The sequence below is a fragment of the Alosa pseudoharengus genome, unplaced genomic scaffold (assembly GCF_046254945.1).
Source record: "Alosa pseudoharengus isolate Yale_2024_CS ecotype anadromous, Long Island Sound unplaced genomic scaffold, YU_APseudo_1.1 YU_APseudo_1.1_scf_13, whole genome shotgun sequence".
NCBI classification, from domain to species: Eukaryota; Metazoa; Chordata; class Actinopteri; order Clupeiformes; family Clupeidae; genus Alosa; species Alosa pseudoharengus.
The window spans coordinates 7,296,405-7,313,874 of NW_027468598.1; the positions used below are offsets into that span (position 1 = coordinate 7,296,405).

The 17,470-nt window shown below is 40.3% G+C and overlaps 1 protein-coding gene and 1 long non-coding RNA gene across 2 annotated transcripts; one reads left to right on the top strand and one right to left on the bottom strand.

Annotated features, from left to right (window-relative positions):
* Positions 1-3,666: 3,666 nt before the first annotated feature.
* On the top strand, positions 3,667-6,993 carry LOC143122254 (extracellular calcium-sensing receptor-like). Its single transcript, XM_076283110.1, has 6 exons — positions 3,667-3,866; positions 3,999-4,278; positions 4,393-5,208; positions 5,336-5,563; positions 5,753-5,876; positions 6,077-6,993. The coding sequence occupies exons 1-6, from the start codon at positions 3,667-3,669 to the stop codon at positions 6,991-6,993; spliced, it is 2,565 nt and encodes an 854-aa protein (XP_076139225.1).
* Positions 6,994-15,092: 8,099 nt separating this feature from the next.
* LOC143121077 (uncharacterized) lies at positions 15,093-15,917 on the bottom strand. The gene is made up of 2 exons (XR_012986395.1): positions 15,656-15,917; positions 15,093-15,340 (listed from the first exon to the last, which is right to left on the bottom strand). It is a non-coding gene; the product is annotated as an uncharacterized LOC143121077 (long non-coding RNA).
* Positions 15,918-17,470: the final 1,553 nt, after the last annotated feature.

The window sequence follows — 17,470 nt, forward strand, 5'->3', positions numbered from 1 at the left end:
GCGACATTTCAGTCCCAATTCTTCACATTATCTTCTCTTCTTTTTTCATTATTAAAAAAGTATATTTATTTTAGCTTTTGTTCATGAGTTCTATCATGTCTTGTATTCCTATATACATAAGTATAATTTCTTATCAAAAATGTAAAAAGGCAACAATAAAATACACATGGCTTTGCTTTATATCCAAGTAAAATGTAATAGTACGCATTTATTTAGTGTCACTAACATTAACAATAAACACTATCTCAAGGCACTTGGTTTGCTCACAGTGGTATTAGACAGGACAGAATCCACAAAGGGCCCTGACCCATTAGCTTTGCTCTCCACAGGCCCCACTCCAGGCTGTGGTGCTCTCCAGGTCACGCCCAGACACAATGGACAGCCCCTCATCACATCTTTCTCATGCATGCTGTGGATATGTATTGTGTACTACAACATAAAAAATAAAATTGCCTTTTCATATCTCTGTGCCCAGAACTGATCATGCTGTGTGTACGAGGCACATATTCATATATTACATGAATGCCAGTGGTATGCGCAGTTCAAGAGGATTTCTTTTTATGGCACATAACTGTACTGTGAATAAATCAGAAATCTCTTTGCATGGGTCTGGAATTATTTTGATTTGCTTACCAGGTTGCAATTCATTAATGAGCAATATCTGACATAAAAAAACTGCTGTTTCCCACCTTTGGCAAATACAGCAAGCAAATACTTAACTACAAATATTTTGTAAGGTGACCATGGAGTGATTTTTGTGCCACTCGAAATGGAATCTAAATATTTTGGATTTGCACTAGAATTTGCTGAATTTGAGCAATTGTATTGTATTAATATTTCTACATTTCAGTTCACCTGGCTATCCATCAGAGAGTGCTATAAGGCTTATCCAGCCATGAAAAAGTGTCTCTAAGATTTGAATGATGGTTTTTAATGAAATGCTCACAAAGGTTACTCTGTTGGTGAAATTTTCTTTCTGTTTTCATTCTTTAGTAAACCTCGTCAATAGCTTGCTCAGGGTCCCTACACATAAAACGAAGCACCAACAACGTAGTTAGCAAACACAGAGAGAAAAAATATATCTAAAGGGTGTTTAGATGACTTTTAAAATGTGCTGTTCTGTAACTCCGTTACGGTAACTCCGTTACCATAAAATACTGTTTTTACCCCCTCCTTCAAAGGCATTAAGCTCAAAAGTGAAAATAATTTCCAAAAGAAAGTGCCATGGTGGGACACTTGATTTAGTATAGTTCATTTGAATTTTTTCATGCAAGTATAGGAAATATTCTCAGGTTAAAATGTGCAACTCTGTTACCGATATGGTAACAGAGTTACAGCAAAGTCACAGAATTCTTTCCATAGCTTCAGCTGAGATGTTCTGAACAGCCCCAAATTTGATGTGTATGGTCACACTAAAAGCCTCTGGGGGCATGCAAAGTTTCATAAAATTCTGTCCATGGGGGGCCATGAAAGAAATTAATTTGTATGTGTACATCTAGTGATTGTTACACCCATTAGCTTGTAGATGGTGGTATTGAGAGACCGGATGAGTGTCAGTAGGTTGACACTCACTCACTCACTCATTCACACACACCATTACCTCCCCCCCACCCCACACACACACACACATTACACCATACCGCCCTACACATACATAAGTCCCCTCACACACATACCATTACACATACAACCCCCTCACACACACAAACAGGTATAGCCCCCCACACACCCCATTACACCCCCCCCCCACCCACACACACACACACACACCCATACACCCACAGATGGGTATACCCCCCCTTACACCATACCTCCCACACAAACACACACATGCCATACCCCCCACCCCCACAAACACACACCATTTCATAAACTAGCACACAAACATACCCCAAGCACACCTCATTACACAAGTCCCCCCCACACACACACATTACACCATACCCCCCTACACATACATAAGTCCCCCCCACACACCCCATTACACCCCCCCCACACACACACACACACACCCCCACCCATAGACGGTATACCACCACCACCCCCATTACACCCCCCACCACACACACCCACCCACACATGGGTACACCCCCCTTACACACACACACCATACCTCCCACACAAACACACACATCCCCCTCACCACCCTCCCCACTAACATACACCAAACACACCACAAACACCCCCAACCCCCCCCCCCCCCCAGTCGTGATCTTTTTTTACAATTTTTACAGAAAGAATGTGCTGGACTGAGCACCGGTCATATTTTGTACCACTATCCGGTACATCTGTGTTGTGTTGTGTTGTCGTTGTGCAACTAATGCATGATCGTTGTGCAACAAATGCACAACGATCAATTTACACAATTAAATCTTATTTTAACAATAGGAACATTTTTAACTCCATTACCATGTAACTCCGTTACCATGACTTATGAAACGTTTATGAAGTATGTTAAAACTAGTCACACCCGCAAAATCTTTGGTCATATTATAGGAAAAAAGTAAAGAAACACTTCTATATGAGTTTTTTTAATTTTATATTTTGAGAACCGCACGTTTGTTGATGTTGACTTTTATGGTAAGAAAGTGATGTCAATTTTCTGTAACTTCGTTAACGAGCACTTTCTGGCTTTAAAATCATATGAAGATTTAATTTCACCAGACCATTTTGTGCTACTATTTAAGTAGATGTAGGCACATACAAACTGACATATTGTTCTTAACTTTTGGTTCATTAATTGCTGAGTAGCACCAAAAAATCTAGTGGAAGTTTAACTCCGTTACCACGTGATCTTCCCCTATAGCAGCCAGGCTCTGTCTCCACGGCTTATTTGATGTGTTTTATTGCAGAAAAACACTGGAGTCAATTTTTGCTGGAATTACATTTTAAATGTAATGGTATAGGGCCAGAAACAGGAAGCACATACATAGGGGATTTATCTGATGCTTCCGTTAAAGGGTGTCAAAGCATATGGCTACTTGCGTTCATGACATTAAAGAAGGCAAATGAAGTAGATCTGGTAAAAAAAGTTGAATCACCATTCCATATCAATGCTTATGAATGGTTACTATAACAACCATAGTAGGACGACGGTTGAGCCTGGAAGCAGGCTTCACAACAATGGAATCAACTGTAAAAAAAACTAACTGTCCATGCTATCGCTGTTAAAGGGCCAAAGAAAGTTGTACAACAAACTGAACAAATTGGCTACTTTTTAAATGGAACCGCTTGTTTCCTTTGCGTGTTATAAAGGCATGACTATTGCCTATAGTGGCAACCGGGTGATAAGCGGAATAACGGCCTTTGAGGTGTCCTGTGATACAGAATTAATGGACTTGGGCTGAGGCTGCTGCACGTCGGGGAGTTTTTTGCCTCTCGCCCTCGTCCATTAATTCTGTATTAATTCTGTTTAATATTGGCACCTGCACATATATTGTGGGTTTCCTAACACTACTTACACTGGAAAATAAGCTTATTCCAACAATGAGTAAAAGCGTGTGATTTCTGTGATTGTTTAGTTGTTGTTTTTTTCTTATTCCCAGGGCAACTTCTTTCACATTTGTGCACCTGATAGGTGATGCACTCTAGTGGTGGCAGGTGTTGAGATGCAGAGCCCATACTATATAAGTTAGGGCCTGGATTTGGGGACAGATGCACAGTGCCATGCGGCTGCTGGTGCATATACTCCTGGGTCTTGTGATCCAAGCAAAGGAGCCCAAGTGCAGCCTATTGGGCCAAGCAGAGCTACCTGAATACGAAAAAGATGGAGACTTTGTCATTGGGGGAATTTTTTCCTTCCGCACTGAGCAAGATCAAATAGTGGACACTTTCATCAATATGCCAGATAGACGCCAATGCAAAAAGTAGGTATACCAAATTTTTTTTAATATATGTTGCTACTTTTGTTAAAAAAAAAGAGTTATATTGTTGAACAAGTGGTGGATGGTTCTCTATACCTGATGATTAAAATTATGCAACTAATCAAAAATCTTCAGTTTCAATTTCAGAGAATTCAAGTTTGCTCATACTGTTATTTTTGCAATAGAAGAAATAAACAGAAACCCTGATATTTTGCCTGGGATCTCTTTGGGATACAAGATTTATGATGACTGTGGCACCATGGATATACTAAAGGCAGCCATGAATTTGATAAATGGTCAGCAGAGGACAGAAAACTGTACTAAACCAGATGCCATACAAGCAATAATTGGACATTCTGGGTCAACACCAACAATAGGATTTGCCAGAGTAATTGGGCAGTTTCAGATACCAGTGGTAAGACTTACAGGGCAAATTAATTTCATAATTGCAATCACTGATGGATGTATGTTTGTTCTTAGTTTCATGAGGATAACAAATCTCATAGTCCTGTGTTTGATGACCTTACAGATCAGCCACTTTGCAACATGCCCTTGCTTGAGTAACAGAAAAGAATTCCCCTCCTTCTTCAGAACCATTCCCAGCGACTACTACCAGAGCAGAGCTCTAGCTCAACTTGTCAGACACTTTGGCTGGATCTGGGTTGGAGCCATAAGCAATGCAAATGATTATGGCATCAATGGGATGGCTGGTTTTATGAGAGCAGCAAAAGAGGAAGGAGTGTGTATTGAGTATAATGAGGCTTTTGAAATAACAGGACCAAAACATGAGCTTCTAAGAATAGTAGATGTCATACAAAACTCCACATCAAAAGTGATTGTTACCTTCATGTCTCACAGGGAGATCAAAGTGTTAGTGGCAGAACTGCACCGACAAAACATTTCTGGTCTGCAGTGGGTTGGCAGTGAAGCATGGCTCACAGATGATTCCCTTACAGACAGTGAAGGGCACACTGTTCTCATTGGATCTGTAGGATTTACTGTCAGCAAGGCACAGATTCCCGGTCTGGGACCTTTTCTACAGAGCCTACACCCTTCCAAGTATCCTAACAGTCTTTTCCTGAGAGACTTCTGGGAATCTGTCTTTGACTGTTCTTTGAATCCACCAATGGAAAATGATGCTAGAAAACAGTGCAATGGATCTGAGCATCTCAAAAATGTCAAAAATCAGTTTACTGATGTGTCTGAACTAAGGTTTACCAATAACGTTTATAAAGCTGTTTATGCTGTGGCACATGCATTACACAATATCCACACCTGTCAGCCTGGAAAAGGGCCCTTTATCAATGGCACCTGTGCTATACCCACACAGATTCAATCATGGCAGGTGAGCAATATAATTTCATTAGAAAGGAACATGCAGTATTTTCATTCATTCTTGGCAAGATTACTGTGACTAATAATATGAGATGTGATAAGCCCCCTTATCATGACATTTCTATTTCTATTCTAAGGTTTTGCATTACCTGCAATCTGTGAATTTTGCCATGCCCGATGGTGAGCAAATGTTTTTTGATAGCAATGGAGATTCACCAGCAAGATATGAATTGATAAATTTAAGAAACATCAGAAAAGGAACCACAGACGTTGACATAATTGGCCGTTATGATGGGTTCTTGCCTAAAGATCAGCAGTTCAGAATGACTAACATAAACATTAAGTGGGGCGGAGGGCACAAAGAGGTAAACACACAACTTTTAAACATTAAATAGAAAGCAGCGAGGGGATCTGGGCCTGATTTGGTGCCGATCTGTACCAAACCGGGGCCAGGTCACACTGCTACCCGGGATGCTGGAGGCATTTTACATAATGGTTAAAAGATGAATGTGAATGACACGATGTATAAACATACACATCTGTGTCTGTTCCAGGTGCCTGTGTCTGTGTGCAGTGAGAGCTGTCCTCCGGGCACTAGGAAAGCTGTACAGAAAGGCAGACCTGTCTGCTGCTACGACTGTGTACCATGTCCACCAGGCGAGATTAGCAATAATACAGGTGATGCATACTGTAAATGACCCCATTCACCAGTCTTTTTCTTTTTCAGATTTCTAAGACTACACCATTTAGCTTTTTTACAGCTGTCCAAGTGATATGACTGGATGTATCATACATACTATGCAAACAATTAATGATTAGTCAAACTACCTCTTTTAACGGGGAAAGTAAACCTGGTCATTTTTATTTTGCCCCTCCAGATTCTGCTGATTGTATGCAGTGCTTAGGCGAGTACTGGTCCAACAAGAGAGGAGATGCCTGCATCCCAAAAGAGATAGAATACTTGTCATATCATGAGGTGATGGGGATACTACTAGCATGGTTTGCTTCATTAGGAGCCCTCTTCACAATGATGACTGCAATCATTTTTTATTTCCACAGAGAGACACCTATTGTTAGAGCCAACAACTCAGAGCTGAGCTTTTTACTGCTCTTCTCACTGACTCTGTGTTTCCTTTGCTCTCTTACTTTCATTGGTCGGCCCTCTGAGTGGTCCTGTATGTTGCGTCACACAGCGTTTGGGATCACCTTTGTTCTCTGCATCTCCTGTGTTCTGGGGAAAACAATAGTGGTGTTAATGGCCTTCAGAGCCACTCTTCCAGGCAGTAATGTCATGAAGTGGTTTGGGCCTCTGCAACAGAGACTCAGTGTTGTTGGTTTCACACTCATTCAAGTGCTGATCTGTGCCCTTTGGTTAACTATATCCCCTCCATTTCCTTACAGAAACATGAACCTTTATCAGGAAAAGATTATTCTTGAGTGTGAGCTTGGGTCAGCTCTAGGTTTCTGGGCGGTTTTGGGTTACATAGGAATCCTTGCTGTGATGTGTTTCATACTGGCCTTCCTAGCTCGCAAACTTCCTGATAACTTTAACGAGGCCAAATGTATCACTTTCAGTATGTTGATATTCTGTGCCGTTTGGATCAGCTTCATACCAGCTTATGTCAGCTCTCCTGGAAAACTTACAGTGGCAGTGGAGATATTTGCTATTTTAGCTTCAAGTTCTGGTTTATTATTTTGTATTTTCCTACCAAAGTGCTATATTATTTTACTAAAACCAGACTTGAACACTAAAAAACATGTCATTGGAAAAACATCCAGTGATATTCAATATTAAATATTGCAGGACTTCAAAACAAATACCTGTCAGTTCTAATTAATTTCCCTTTATATCTTCACAACAGAGGTGTTCACTGCAATATTGTAAACCTTTATCTTGATCATAAATATTACTATAATCTAGGGACTGAATGTCAATAGGGCCATAGGGATTTCAAACTAATTCAATGTAGCTGGACCTTCAGGTTGACTAAATAAAAAGATGATGACTGTATTAGACTCTATTGTTTGTGCTTACACACACAGACACACAGACACACACACACAGATCGACAGAAAACTGTTGACTGCTCTGGTATTCGCTCCAGATGTCCACTGTTTGAAGTATTTCGACCAATAATAAACTTGTTCAAAACTCGAAATGTTGGTTCCAACCAAAAAATATGTTTTTTTTTTTCTGTAAACAGAAGTGGGCTTGTAATTCTACAGTTCAGAGAGGAAGCAGAAAGCACCTGGCACTGTAAGCTAAAAAGGATTACTTTTCTCTCTTTAGCAATCATTGCCACGAGTAAACAACTAGCACTACGCAGCTAAGCTGATGAAGTCAATTCATATCAGGGCTTTGAACCGGTTCAAGGAACGAAAACGAAAACCGGGAACTTTTTGTATTTTACAGGGAACAGAAACGAAACCGGAAACGTTATTATTTTTTATGTTCTGGAACAGGAACACTTATTTAAAAATAATGGTAACCAGTTAATATCGGTTTTATTTCGTTCCTCAAAGTTTCCGTTGCCTAATTAACTAAAAAAAAAAAGTAATTATTTTCCTGCGCACGATACCATGACGGCTGAGGTTCACTTCCTGTGTGACATCACATCAGACATTTGCTGACTGAATGGAGAGAGAGCGGTGGATTACAAAGTCTCCACTCCACATCTTAAATAAGAGGTAAATTACGATCCATCGTTAATTAAAACGCTCATTCCAAACACAATATCAATAGCTATATTTGTCGACTCCACGTTAATGATGGACTAGCGAACATTTAGTAGGCTATAATTAGTAGGCTATGTTTGTTGATAAACAATAGGCCCTACCTGATGAAACAGGCCTAATTGCAAGTAGGCCTAAGCAAGACAAAACAAAAGACTTGTTACGTATGAGTAGGCCTTCTGGATGGCCTTTCCCCCGACAGTTGGAATTTGTTGTTGCCCGAGTGGCATAACCACGTGTCTTAATAATGTCGTTACGTTTGTGTGGAAATTTTCTCTTTTAACAATAAACTACACATTTGAAATAATTGTAGGCCTATTTAATTATTAATATTATTAATAATATAATTATTATTATTTAATAATGGTTGTAATATTATTACATTTGGTTTAAGCTGGATGAGAAAGATGTGACATAATTCTATAGCATTAAACAGCTGACAGGAAAGAAATTAACCGTTCCGGGAACAGTATTTTTTTGTTCTAACCGGTTCGGGAACGTCAATTTATTGGTGGAACTCATAACCGGAAACGTTATAATTCCGTTTCTGTTCGGAACGAACCGATTGGGGAAAAAAAAAATCGGTTCAAAGCCCTGATTCATATTGTTATTTATTTTTGAGATACCTTTCCACAGGAGTAGACATTTGAAATTCGAAGTAGTGTCCTTTTAATGTCACAAGCAAAAATCAAAGTCTCTTGTGCAAGAACCAAAGCTCTCATCTCTCATCAAGGATCTTGCTCATGGTAAATGTAAACGCAGACAAAATGCCAATTATGCCGATTATTTAGCGTTCATGTAAACAGGTTGGTTGAAATCATTAACAGGGCTGCCAACTTTTCAAAAAACCTTGGAGTGAGATTTGGTGGGGCCAACCAAAATTTTGCTGCGGAAATTTTTGTTTGGCTCATTCAGCATTATACCGTACAGTAAAAAAAACGTACATCAGTGGTTCTCAGGTGTAGGGACCAGGCATGGACGGATTATGAACTTTCGGGCCCTTGGGCCCAGATGTATTAAGGGCTCCCCACTAATTGTCGCATATGTGGAAGGGGGGTTTGGGGGTACTCCCCCAGAATTTTTTTAATTTGTTTAATGTGATTTCCTGTATTCTGGTGCATTTTGGGGATGGGCAATACTAAATTCAATCAGATTCATAGCCTACATCAGCCATCACCAAATGGCGGACCGCGGTCCGAGTCGTGACGTGACGTGACGTGATCCTATCCGGACCCAGACCATAATAGCCTAATTTAAATTTCCACGTTAGATTTCAAAGCTGCGCTAAATGTTTCGTTGGTTAGGATAACAGCATTTATTTCAGGAGCTTCAGGAACCATCATTTCGCTTGCTGCTACTCAGCCAGTGAAATCTGTGAATTCTGATAAAGTCGAGTCAGTGAGTAAAGTAGCCTACTATGGAGAAGAGACTGATAGCCTGAAACGAGCGAGAGGAGACGGGACGAGAAACAATCAGATGGATATCTAAGTTAACGATACGTAAGTTATTTTCAAATCATCGATTGCTCAAAGAGGAGAAAGCTAGACAGCGAGAACAGAGCTTTATATAACGATACGGGGGCAATACCACGCAAAACTGTCACGTTAACGCCAACTAAATATGGATGTGACAGTTTTGCACGGAATTGCCCTGGACCTCTTCTATATATTCTGAGACAGGCGATTTTAAGCGCCAATTTGAAGCACCTCTACTAGACAAAACATATATTTTGAGCAAGCATAGTGTAGGCTAGGCCCATTCAACAGTGAACTGAGACCACAGAATATTTTACGATTTAAGAAGGCAATATGATCCACCACAATCTAGTTAAGCCTACATGCATTCACTGCCCAACAACGTGATATTCCTGGGTTTCCAGGATTTCGGGTCAACATAAAAAAATTAAAAAATGTAATTAAACTTGCTGATTAATGGGTTCAAGGAACCAGCTGTGGAATATCCATCCTTGTTTCAGCTCAAATTTTATTTTAAGTTCACGTTAAGATCTTAAAAATAGCCAAGGCTACTCAGTTTTTCTCCCCAATTAGGCTACTCTTATCTTGCCTTATTTCTCCTCATTTCGAATGTTGCCTTTTAGGCTACTTATTTTATTTCACATTAAACATGGCCTAGGCCTACAATCTTCTATTTCTTGAATTTCCCCTTGGGGATCAATAAAGTATCTATCTATCTATCTATCTACAACTAGGCTCCATCCATCCATCCTAATATTATACGTATACATATACATAGCCTAAACACGCACGTTAAACATTATGATGCTCCGGACCTTTGCTTGAGGAAATTTTCCGTAACTGGACCTCGCTGAAGATTAATTGAATACCCCTGGCCTACATCCTGATGTGTTGATATTGAGGCAATGATTCCATGCAAAGGCTTGGGCTTCAGGGCCCCCTGACACCTTGGGCTCCTGGGCCTGGGCCCGGAAGGCCCGTGCAGTAATCCATCCCTGGGACCAGGGTCCCAGAGTTTAATTAACATTGGTATCAAAGGGATCTTTGATACCAATGTTACATTTTTTTTTTGGACTAGATGCAATTTCCTGAATTCTGGTACATTTTAACAGGTTATTTAGATACTTCTATATAACAAAATAAAGCCAGCCTATGAAATTAATAAAAAGTAAATCATGCATAATTTAAAAATAACTCAATATATAGGCTACTTGGCTATTCAATAGGGTTTCCATAACAGCACCGCGGACATTCAATGAACGCATGAAAGCGGATGGTTTGTTTGAAATCCCGACACTCTTTCAACTACATGGAACGTAATAGTGATCATCAAATACCTCCCCAGATTTCAGTGCCCATCAGTCCCAACATTTAACAATATAATCAAACAGTCCAATAGTAAATTAAATATCAAACTAAACCGAAAATGTCATGCTTTTGAAGGCCTACCAGTATGCCGCTCCAAGAAACGCATGTCTCAAAATAAAACTCGCATAAGAAATAAAGGGCTGTCTCGAATACAATCCTGCCCCTAAAGGCCTGTACTTTGTCTTAAGACCCCGGCCATAATTTGAGGATTTACAGTATCTAAGTAGACAAACTGGCTTCAGATATCCAACAGAGTGAATAGAGATTGTGCAGTCTTAGCTGTGGTTAGTGACGTGATGCTGTTAATGGGGAGTTTTACCTAGCCTAGCGTATACCGGTGTACAGGGGCGCAGGAGGCACGGGGGACGTGGGGGATGTGTCCCACGCAGTGCTGAAGAGACGGCCATCGTCCCCCTCACTTTTGATAAGGAAAAAAAGCCTTATATACGCTAAATAAATAATAACCTATAGGGTTTGCGCTAACTATGTAAAACTCCCCATTAACAGCATCACATCACTAACCACAGCCATCTACAGTACTGTAAGACTGCACAATCTCATATTCACTCTGTTGGATATCTGAAGCCAGTTTGTCTAACAACCATCATTAGAGATGCTTTTCGTTTGGAGCGGCATACTGGTTGGCCATCAAAAGCATAACATTTTCGGTTTGGTTTGGGATCTAATTTACTTTTGGACTGTTTGATTATATTGCTAAATGTTGGGACTGATGGGCACTGAACTCTGGGAGATATTTGATGGTTCACTGTTATGTTTCATGCAGTTGAAAAAGTGTCGGGATTTCCACCGCTGTTTATTGCGAGACAAGGCAGCCATTCATTGAATAGGGGTTGTGCTGTAATAGAAACCATTTTGCATAGCCAAGTTTTTTTATTTTTATTAAATGTAGTAGGCTTCAGCCTCTGGCAATTAGCTCGAAAGGGGCGGCAAGACAATGAGCTTGAGAACGTGTGTTGGAGAGTGCTAGTGACGACTAGCTCCCATGAAAGCAACAAAGTCAAAAACCTGAGGGGGTCTCTCATATCTGAAGGTGTCTGGCATTGTAATTTAATCTTAAACAACCGCTCATTATCTATCCCTGTGCGATCTCTTACCATTAAAGACGTTAAATTAAAATATAGGCTACTACGGGACGTAGACCTACACTACGCTCTTGAACGCAGCATGACACTTCACCACCACACCACTAGACTATATGAGCAAACCGTATCGATTTGACAGCACTCGCAAATCTGCATAGGCGTTCATTGGGCTAGCCTACGTGGTTTGATACGTTCTGAAAAGTTGGAATGTTGATTGACAAAGCCATACATTATGGCCCATAATGCAGCCTACAATGATTGTGTTGTCTGATGATCTAGCTATCCTCTGCCATTCAGAGCTCCGGAAAGTTCCCAGCTATTTTGAAACACCTGTTAGCAATCTCTGATGTCGGAATATTCAATGGCTACCCGACAATATCTCAGTGCAAACTCCAAAATTGTTTGTCTATTAATTTTCCACGGTTCAACACATTAGCCTACTAGAACATAGTTTGGCTGGCTTTATTCATTTCTGCCAGTTAGTGCTTTTTCCCCTGTGTATAAGTTACACTACATGCATTATTGTGTTTGACACTGAGGATAGCCTATCTGAGACGGTGGTCTGGTTTAAATGAGTTACGTTGTGAAATTGAGAATGGCACAGACTAAATCGTTTAGTCTATTTCTTTGTATTGTGAAATTGAAATGAGATATGGACTATTATAATCAATAATATGTTGAAATAAATTAAAAGTAATCAATTTCTATGAAAAAGCTATGTCTGTTGTATGTGTGTGTCAAGGTAAAGCCTAGGCCTACCGTGTGCATATACTGTACTGCGCAAAAGCGCCACTTGCGCCTAGGCTATTTCATTGTATCGCCTTGTTAGGCTATGCGCGGGGTGTGTCAACTTTTTATGAGATAGAGAGACCCCCTTAAAGACAAAAAGATAATTCGAGCCCTGTGTCCGGCTATAAATAGAATCAATCCCGGACCCGGGCATAATTTGAGGATTTATGGTAGCCTATCTCCTGCTCAACATGACATTAGCTGTTATGTTTATTAATAACAAACTCAACTAGCCTACTGATCAACTCGTTTTCACTAGCCCAGGGGTGGGCAAACTTTTTGGCTCAAGGGCCACACTGGGTTTTGAAAATTGGCCGGCGGGCTGCACAACAACACCCCCCCCCCCCCCCCACGACACACACATAAAAAAATACATTTTTTTATAGCCTATAATTTAGTATGACAAAATATTTCTTTTAACATATGAATTGCTTAAAAATACTGCTAATTGTATGCTGTTTAACAAATGTATAAATTGTGCACTGTCGCTTTAAGACAGTCGCTTTAATTCACGTTTATTTTTCAATGATCTTCTGCCTGCTACGGTAAGGCCCTCTCACACTTTTTAAATGGTCAGTAGTGGGAACTACGGCTGCCTTCATGATTTCCTTTTAAAAGTTTCTTATAAGGAGATATCAATTATCAACAATGACAAGCCAGCTGGAACCTGCGGCTCTCTCTCCCTCTCGTGAGTGCAGACGCGTTCCCAATTAAATGGATCGCATGTTCACGTTAGATCTGCTGCAAAGGAGATAGCTAAGAGTTAACTTAGTTTAACATGATGTTATCTCTATTTAACATGATGTTTTGACATTGACATTGTAAACGTTCTCTAAGGAGAGTGAAAAGCAGTTTGCAGTAAAGCTAACCAACGTCATCTCTATCGCAGAAAAAAATAGCGAGCAGCCTGATAACCAAATGAAATGCTCAGCGGGCCGGATGAAAGTACTTGGCGGGCCGGATCCGGCCCGCGGGCCGCAGTTTGCCCACCCCTGCACTAGCCTAACTATAAAATACAAGTATATAGGCCTACCTAAAGTTTTTGTTCTAAGACATTTATTTCAAACATAATTTCAAGACACAAATTGGATACTTCAGTTACCTTGGTGCATAAATCCCAGAGAGTAGGCGACCACACCCCAGAGTGTGGGCCTTTCTTACGCGTTCAGTGTGGGGTATAAACAAGCTGAGAATTTAACGGTGTCACGTCTGGCTGTCACAGACATGGGGAGCTCTTTGAAGCTTGGGATAATGTGGTACAATTACTACAGTAACAGTATTTTATTTTACTTCTTATGTAATATTGTTTTTTTTCAATTTTATAAATGCTTTGTTTAAATGCTGTTGGAACAAATAGTTGATTATAAAGGCAACTTTCTGTTTCAATTTTCTGTGTGTTCTGGACTGGGAACTTGTTAAGCCAACATGTTCTAACATTGCATAAATATTAACTGCAGACACATAGTGGAGAGTTGATTTGGTTTATACCAGACAATTTAGGTACTGTAGGCCTAGGCTATTTGATCATGTAGTCTATGTTTGGATCATGGGCATGATGATTCATTCATGGCTTCATAAAATATCAACATCGTGTTGCTTTTAGAGTATTCTACCATTGGCCCAAGTAGTGTAAAATAAATTAAAAAAAAATACTAGTAATTGCACATAGCACATAGCAAGAAGCTGGTCTGAGGGCAGATCTGGTGTTGTGCTCATCTCACAGTTTTGACAATTTTAATCAAACAATATTTTGAAAACAATCTATGGTATTATCTTAACCTTATACATTTCCACCCCTATTTTGAGTTTTTCCTCGAAATTGCACACCGCCTACTTAAAATGGCCCTGTTGCCACATACTTTGACTTACAATCAAGTGCCTGACCTCTTTGGAAAGCTAAGGCCTTGTAGAATTTTTTGGTACCAATAGATTGACTGTGTGATGAACTATCAGAGAGTGGCAAAGGGTAGAATGATAGTTTTTTTTATAGGCGGTTATGTACATCTCTAGAAATGACCACATTCTGCCCTCTTGGTCACTTATGTTCTCTTGAAAACACCACTAAGGCCCACTACCAGGTCTTGTGAATCTGTATGTCAAAGTAGATCCTTATAGGATGAAGTATGACTGTGTGGGACCCATATTTGTGTGGGCATACACATGCGTTTTGCTAAGTGTCCATTTGGAGACTCCAAAAGGACCTTTGGTTACCCAAAACTAAAATGCTTCCTATACAAGAACCCCTTTATGTAGAACCATGATCTTGGTGTCAAATGAAAGGTTACACTCTCTGTGTCATGTTGCTTGTACCTGGAGTGCTTTGCAGTGGCTGTGCCATGAGTCCAGAGAAGCATTATCTGACCTGAAACTCTTACTTTTGCTCCTACGCCTTTGAGATTTCCATGAAAAAAGGACAAACAAGGTAATGCAGTGAACATTTGTATTATAAAATGAAACAAAGGTAAAAAATAACAATACCCTGGCAAACGAAACATCAAATGATTCACATTCAATGCAATAGAAATGTATTTGTGTTGGCAACCACGGTCAACAAAATGGAACGTGTTATGAACAACTGAAATAGTCTCGGCCACCGGCTCCTCTTCCTCAGACACAGGATCGATCCTCAGCTCTTGTTTTTTTGCTTGGCGGGGCCCAGTCTTCATCGCTGTCACTGAAACAATTGTACAGATGGAAGTTAGGCTCAGACCCACTAAAGTATATGAAAACCCTTCCCAGCAACTTATACAAATGATATAAATGTGTGTACTCAGGTCACACCTCCCCCTGCTCTCTCTTTTACACACACACACACACACACAAACACACACTGCATTCTCACCTAACTCCCCTCCCCCCCAGGTACCAGAACACTGTTCACACTGTTCACACTATGAAACAAAGCTAAATGAAAAACTATGCACTAAACATTACAAAAGCAAACTAAACTGTATCTGTAACTGTATATGGATATAAGTAGTCTACTCACAGCTCAAAATCGGGGTCCTTCCCAGCTAAAAAGTTCTGCTCCTCCTCGGAGTCGCATTCCGAGAAATTGCTTTCTTCTCCTTCATCGATGTCCTCCAGATCTTCAATGTCCTCGGGTTCTTCGACATGTTTCGTCTTTTTTTTGTCTCTTTGGCATGTTTTACGAACAAAAACCTTCAAAAACATGTCTCTTGCTTGTTTAGTAACAAACTTCCAAACCACTGCTTCGGAATCTGGTTACGCATGGGCTATGCGCCTTGAGTTTAGCCTACAGGGAAGTAGAATGTGACGATGTGTCACATGTCTAAAGAAAGCTCTCATTGGCTACACGGACATCTAGGTCCCATCTCATTGGCTCACTCAGACGCAGTGCTATGACCATTCAAAGACTGGTTGTCAGATTCATCGCTTACGTGACTCATTGGCTTTGATGGCATCTATCTCGACTCTCATTGGTCCTACAGACATGTAATGGGTATCGATGGAATCAGAAGAGCCTCGTGAACTCACGGAGTACCGTGAATCCAGCGACAATAATGGAAGTAAAACCGAAATATCTGGATTTCCGCGAAAAATAAGTGTTTACTTCGCTTCTTTTCGTATGTATCTGTTTTGTTTGTACTGGCGTGTACAACTACTCAATATATTGGCAATATAACAATGTAGATATTTTACATCTATGGATTCTTACGAAAATTTCAAGACCAAGCATGCTGGGCTAACTTATTGGTACGGCCATACAGACAAGTGACAAAATATGAACGCAGCAACTTTGGGGGGTGGTGGAGGGGGGTATTCTGATATGTTATATATCGGGATAAACTTATATTTTACACACGAAATATATGTTAATTCATGGAAAGCTTTACATATATCGATTCTTGAGTTTCTCAGCTTTAAAATGGTATATAGCATGACTATGGTAGTTCATGATAAGGTGCAAAGAAATGAATGGGGGTTGTTGGGGGGAGGTGGGGGGCACTGTATTTGCCCGAATACGGGTCACCCGTAGTGTACTGGGTTTAATATTCTGGCAAGTTTAAAATATGATGGTCAAAAGTGGGCCAGAGGTGGCGATCCGATATCTGGAGACTGGAAATCTGATTTCACTATGGGTTTGTGTTCACAATTTGGTCCCCCTCACTTTCAAAATATCTCCTGCGCCCCTGCCGGTGTATATTTTCGTTATGATATGAATTTTTAATATACCGCCATACCGGTGTATTTGATTACACAACGTTTGGAACGCTGCGCCGCGCGACAGTGTTTCAGACGGGACTTTTTTCACACGCACGCATGGTGCCACTGCGAGGCATAGTGAGGGTTAACACAAAACACAAAAAGTTTTTCCCCTGAAGTATGACCCTTAAGGCTTAATTTATCCTTAGGTAAGGGGTTTATTTAAGGGTGTTGCACAGGATACCTTTAATTGTTTCTTTAGTTAAGGAAAAACGTTAAGGGATACTGCATTGAAAGGGATTTACCAAAGATCCTTGTTTACAAGCTCCGCTTTAACCCTTTCTGGATTTACCGTCACGAAAATTCTATTGAGATTGTTCAACAGCTGTAACTAGCTGGCTAGTAGGTGATGTCGTTAGCAACCCACCGAACACAGTGAAGTTTAATGTTCTTATCATTCATCTCACCTTAAGAATATTCGCTGAAATTATCCAGGTAGCAAGTAAAGCATGTTATAGACATGCACTGAGCAATACTAGCTGGCTAGTTAGAAATGATCCTGACTCATCAGTGCACCAAAACGAACTTTTTTGTTAATGTTTTGCCTAGCGAACCGAACCGAAGCTCATGGCAGGCT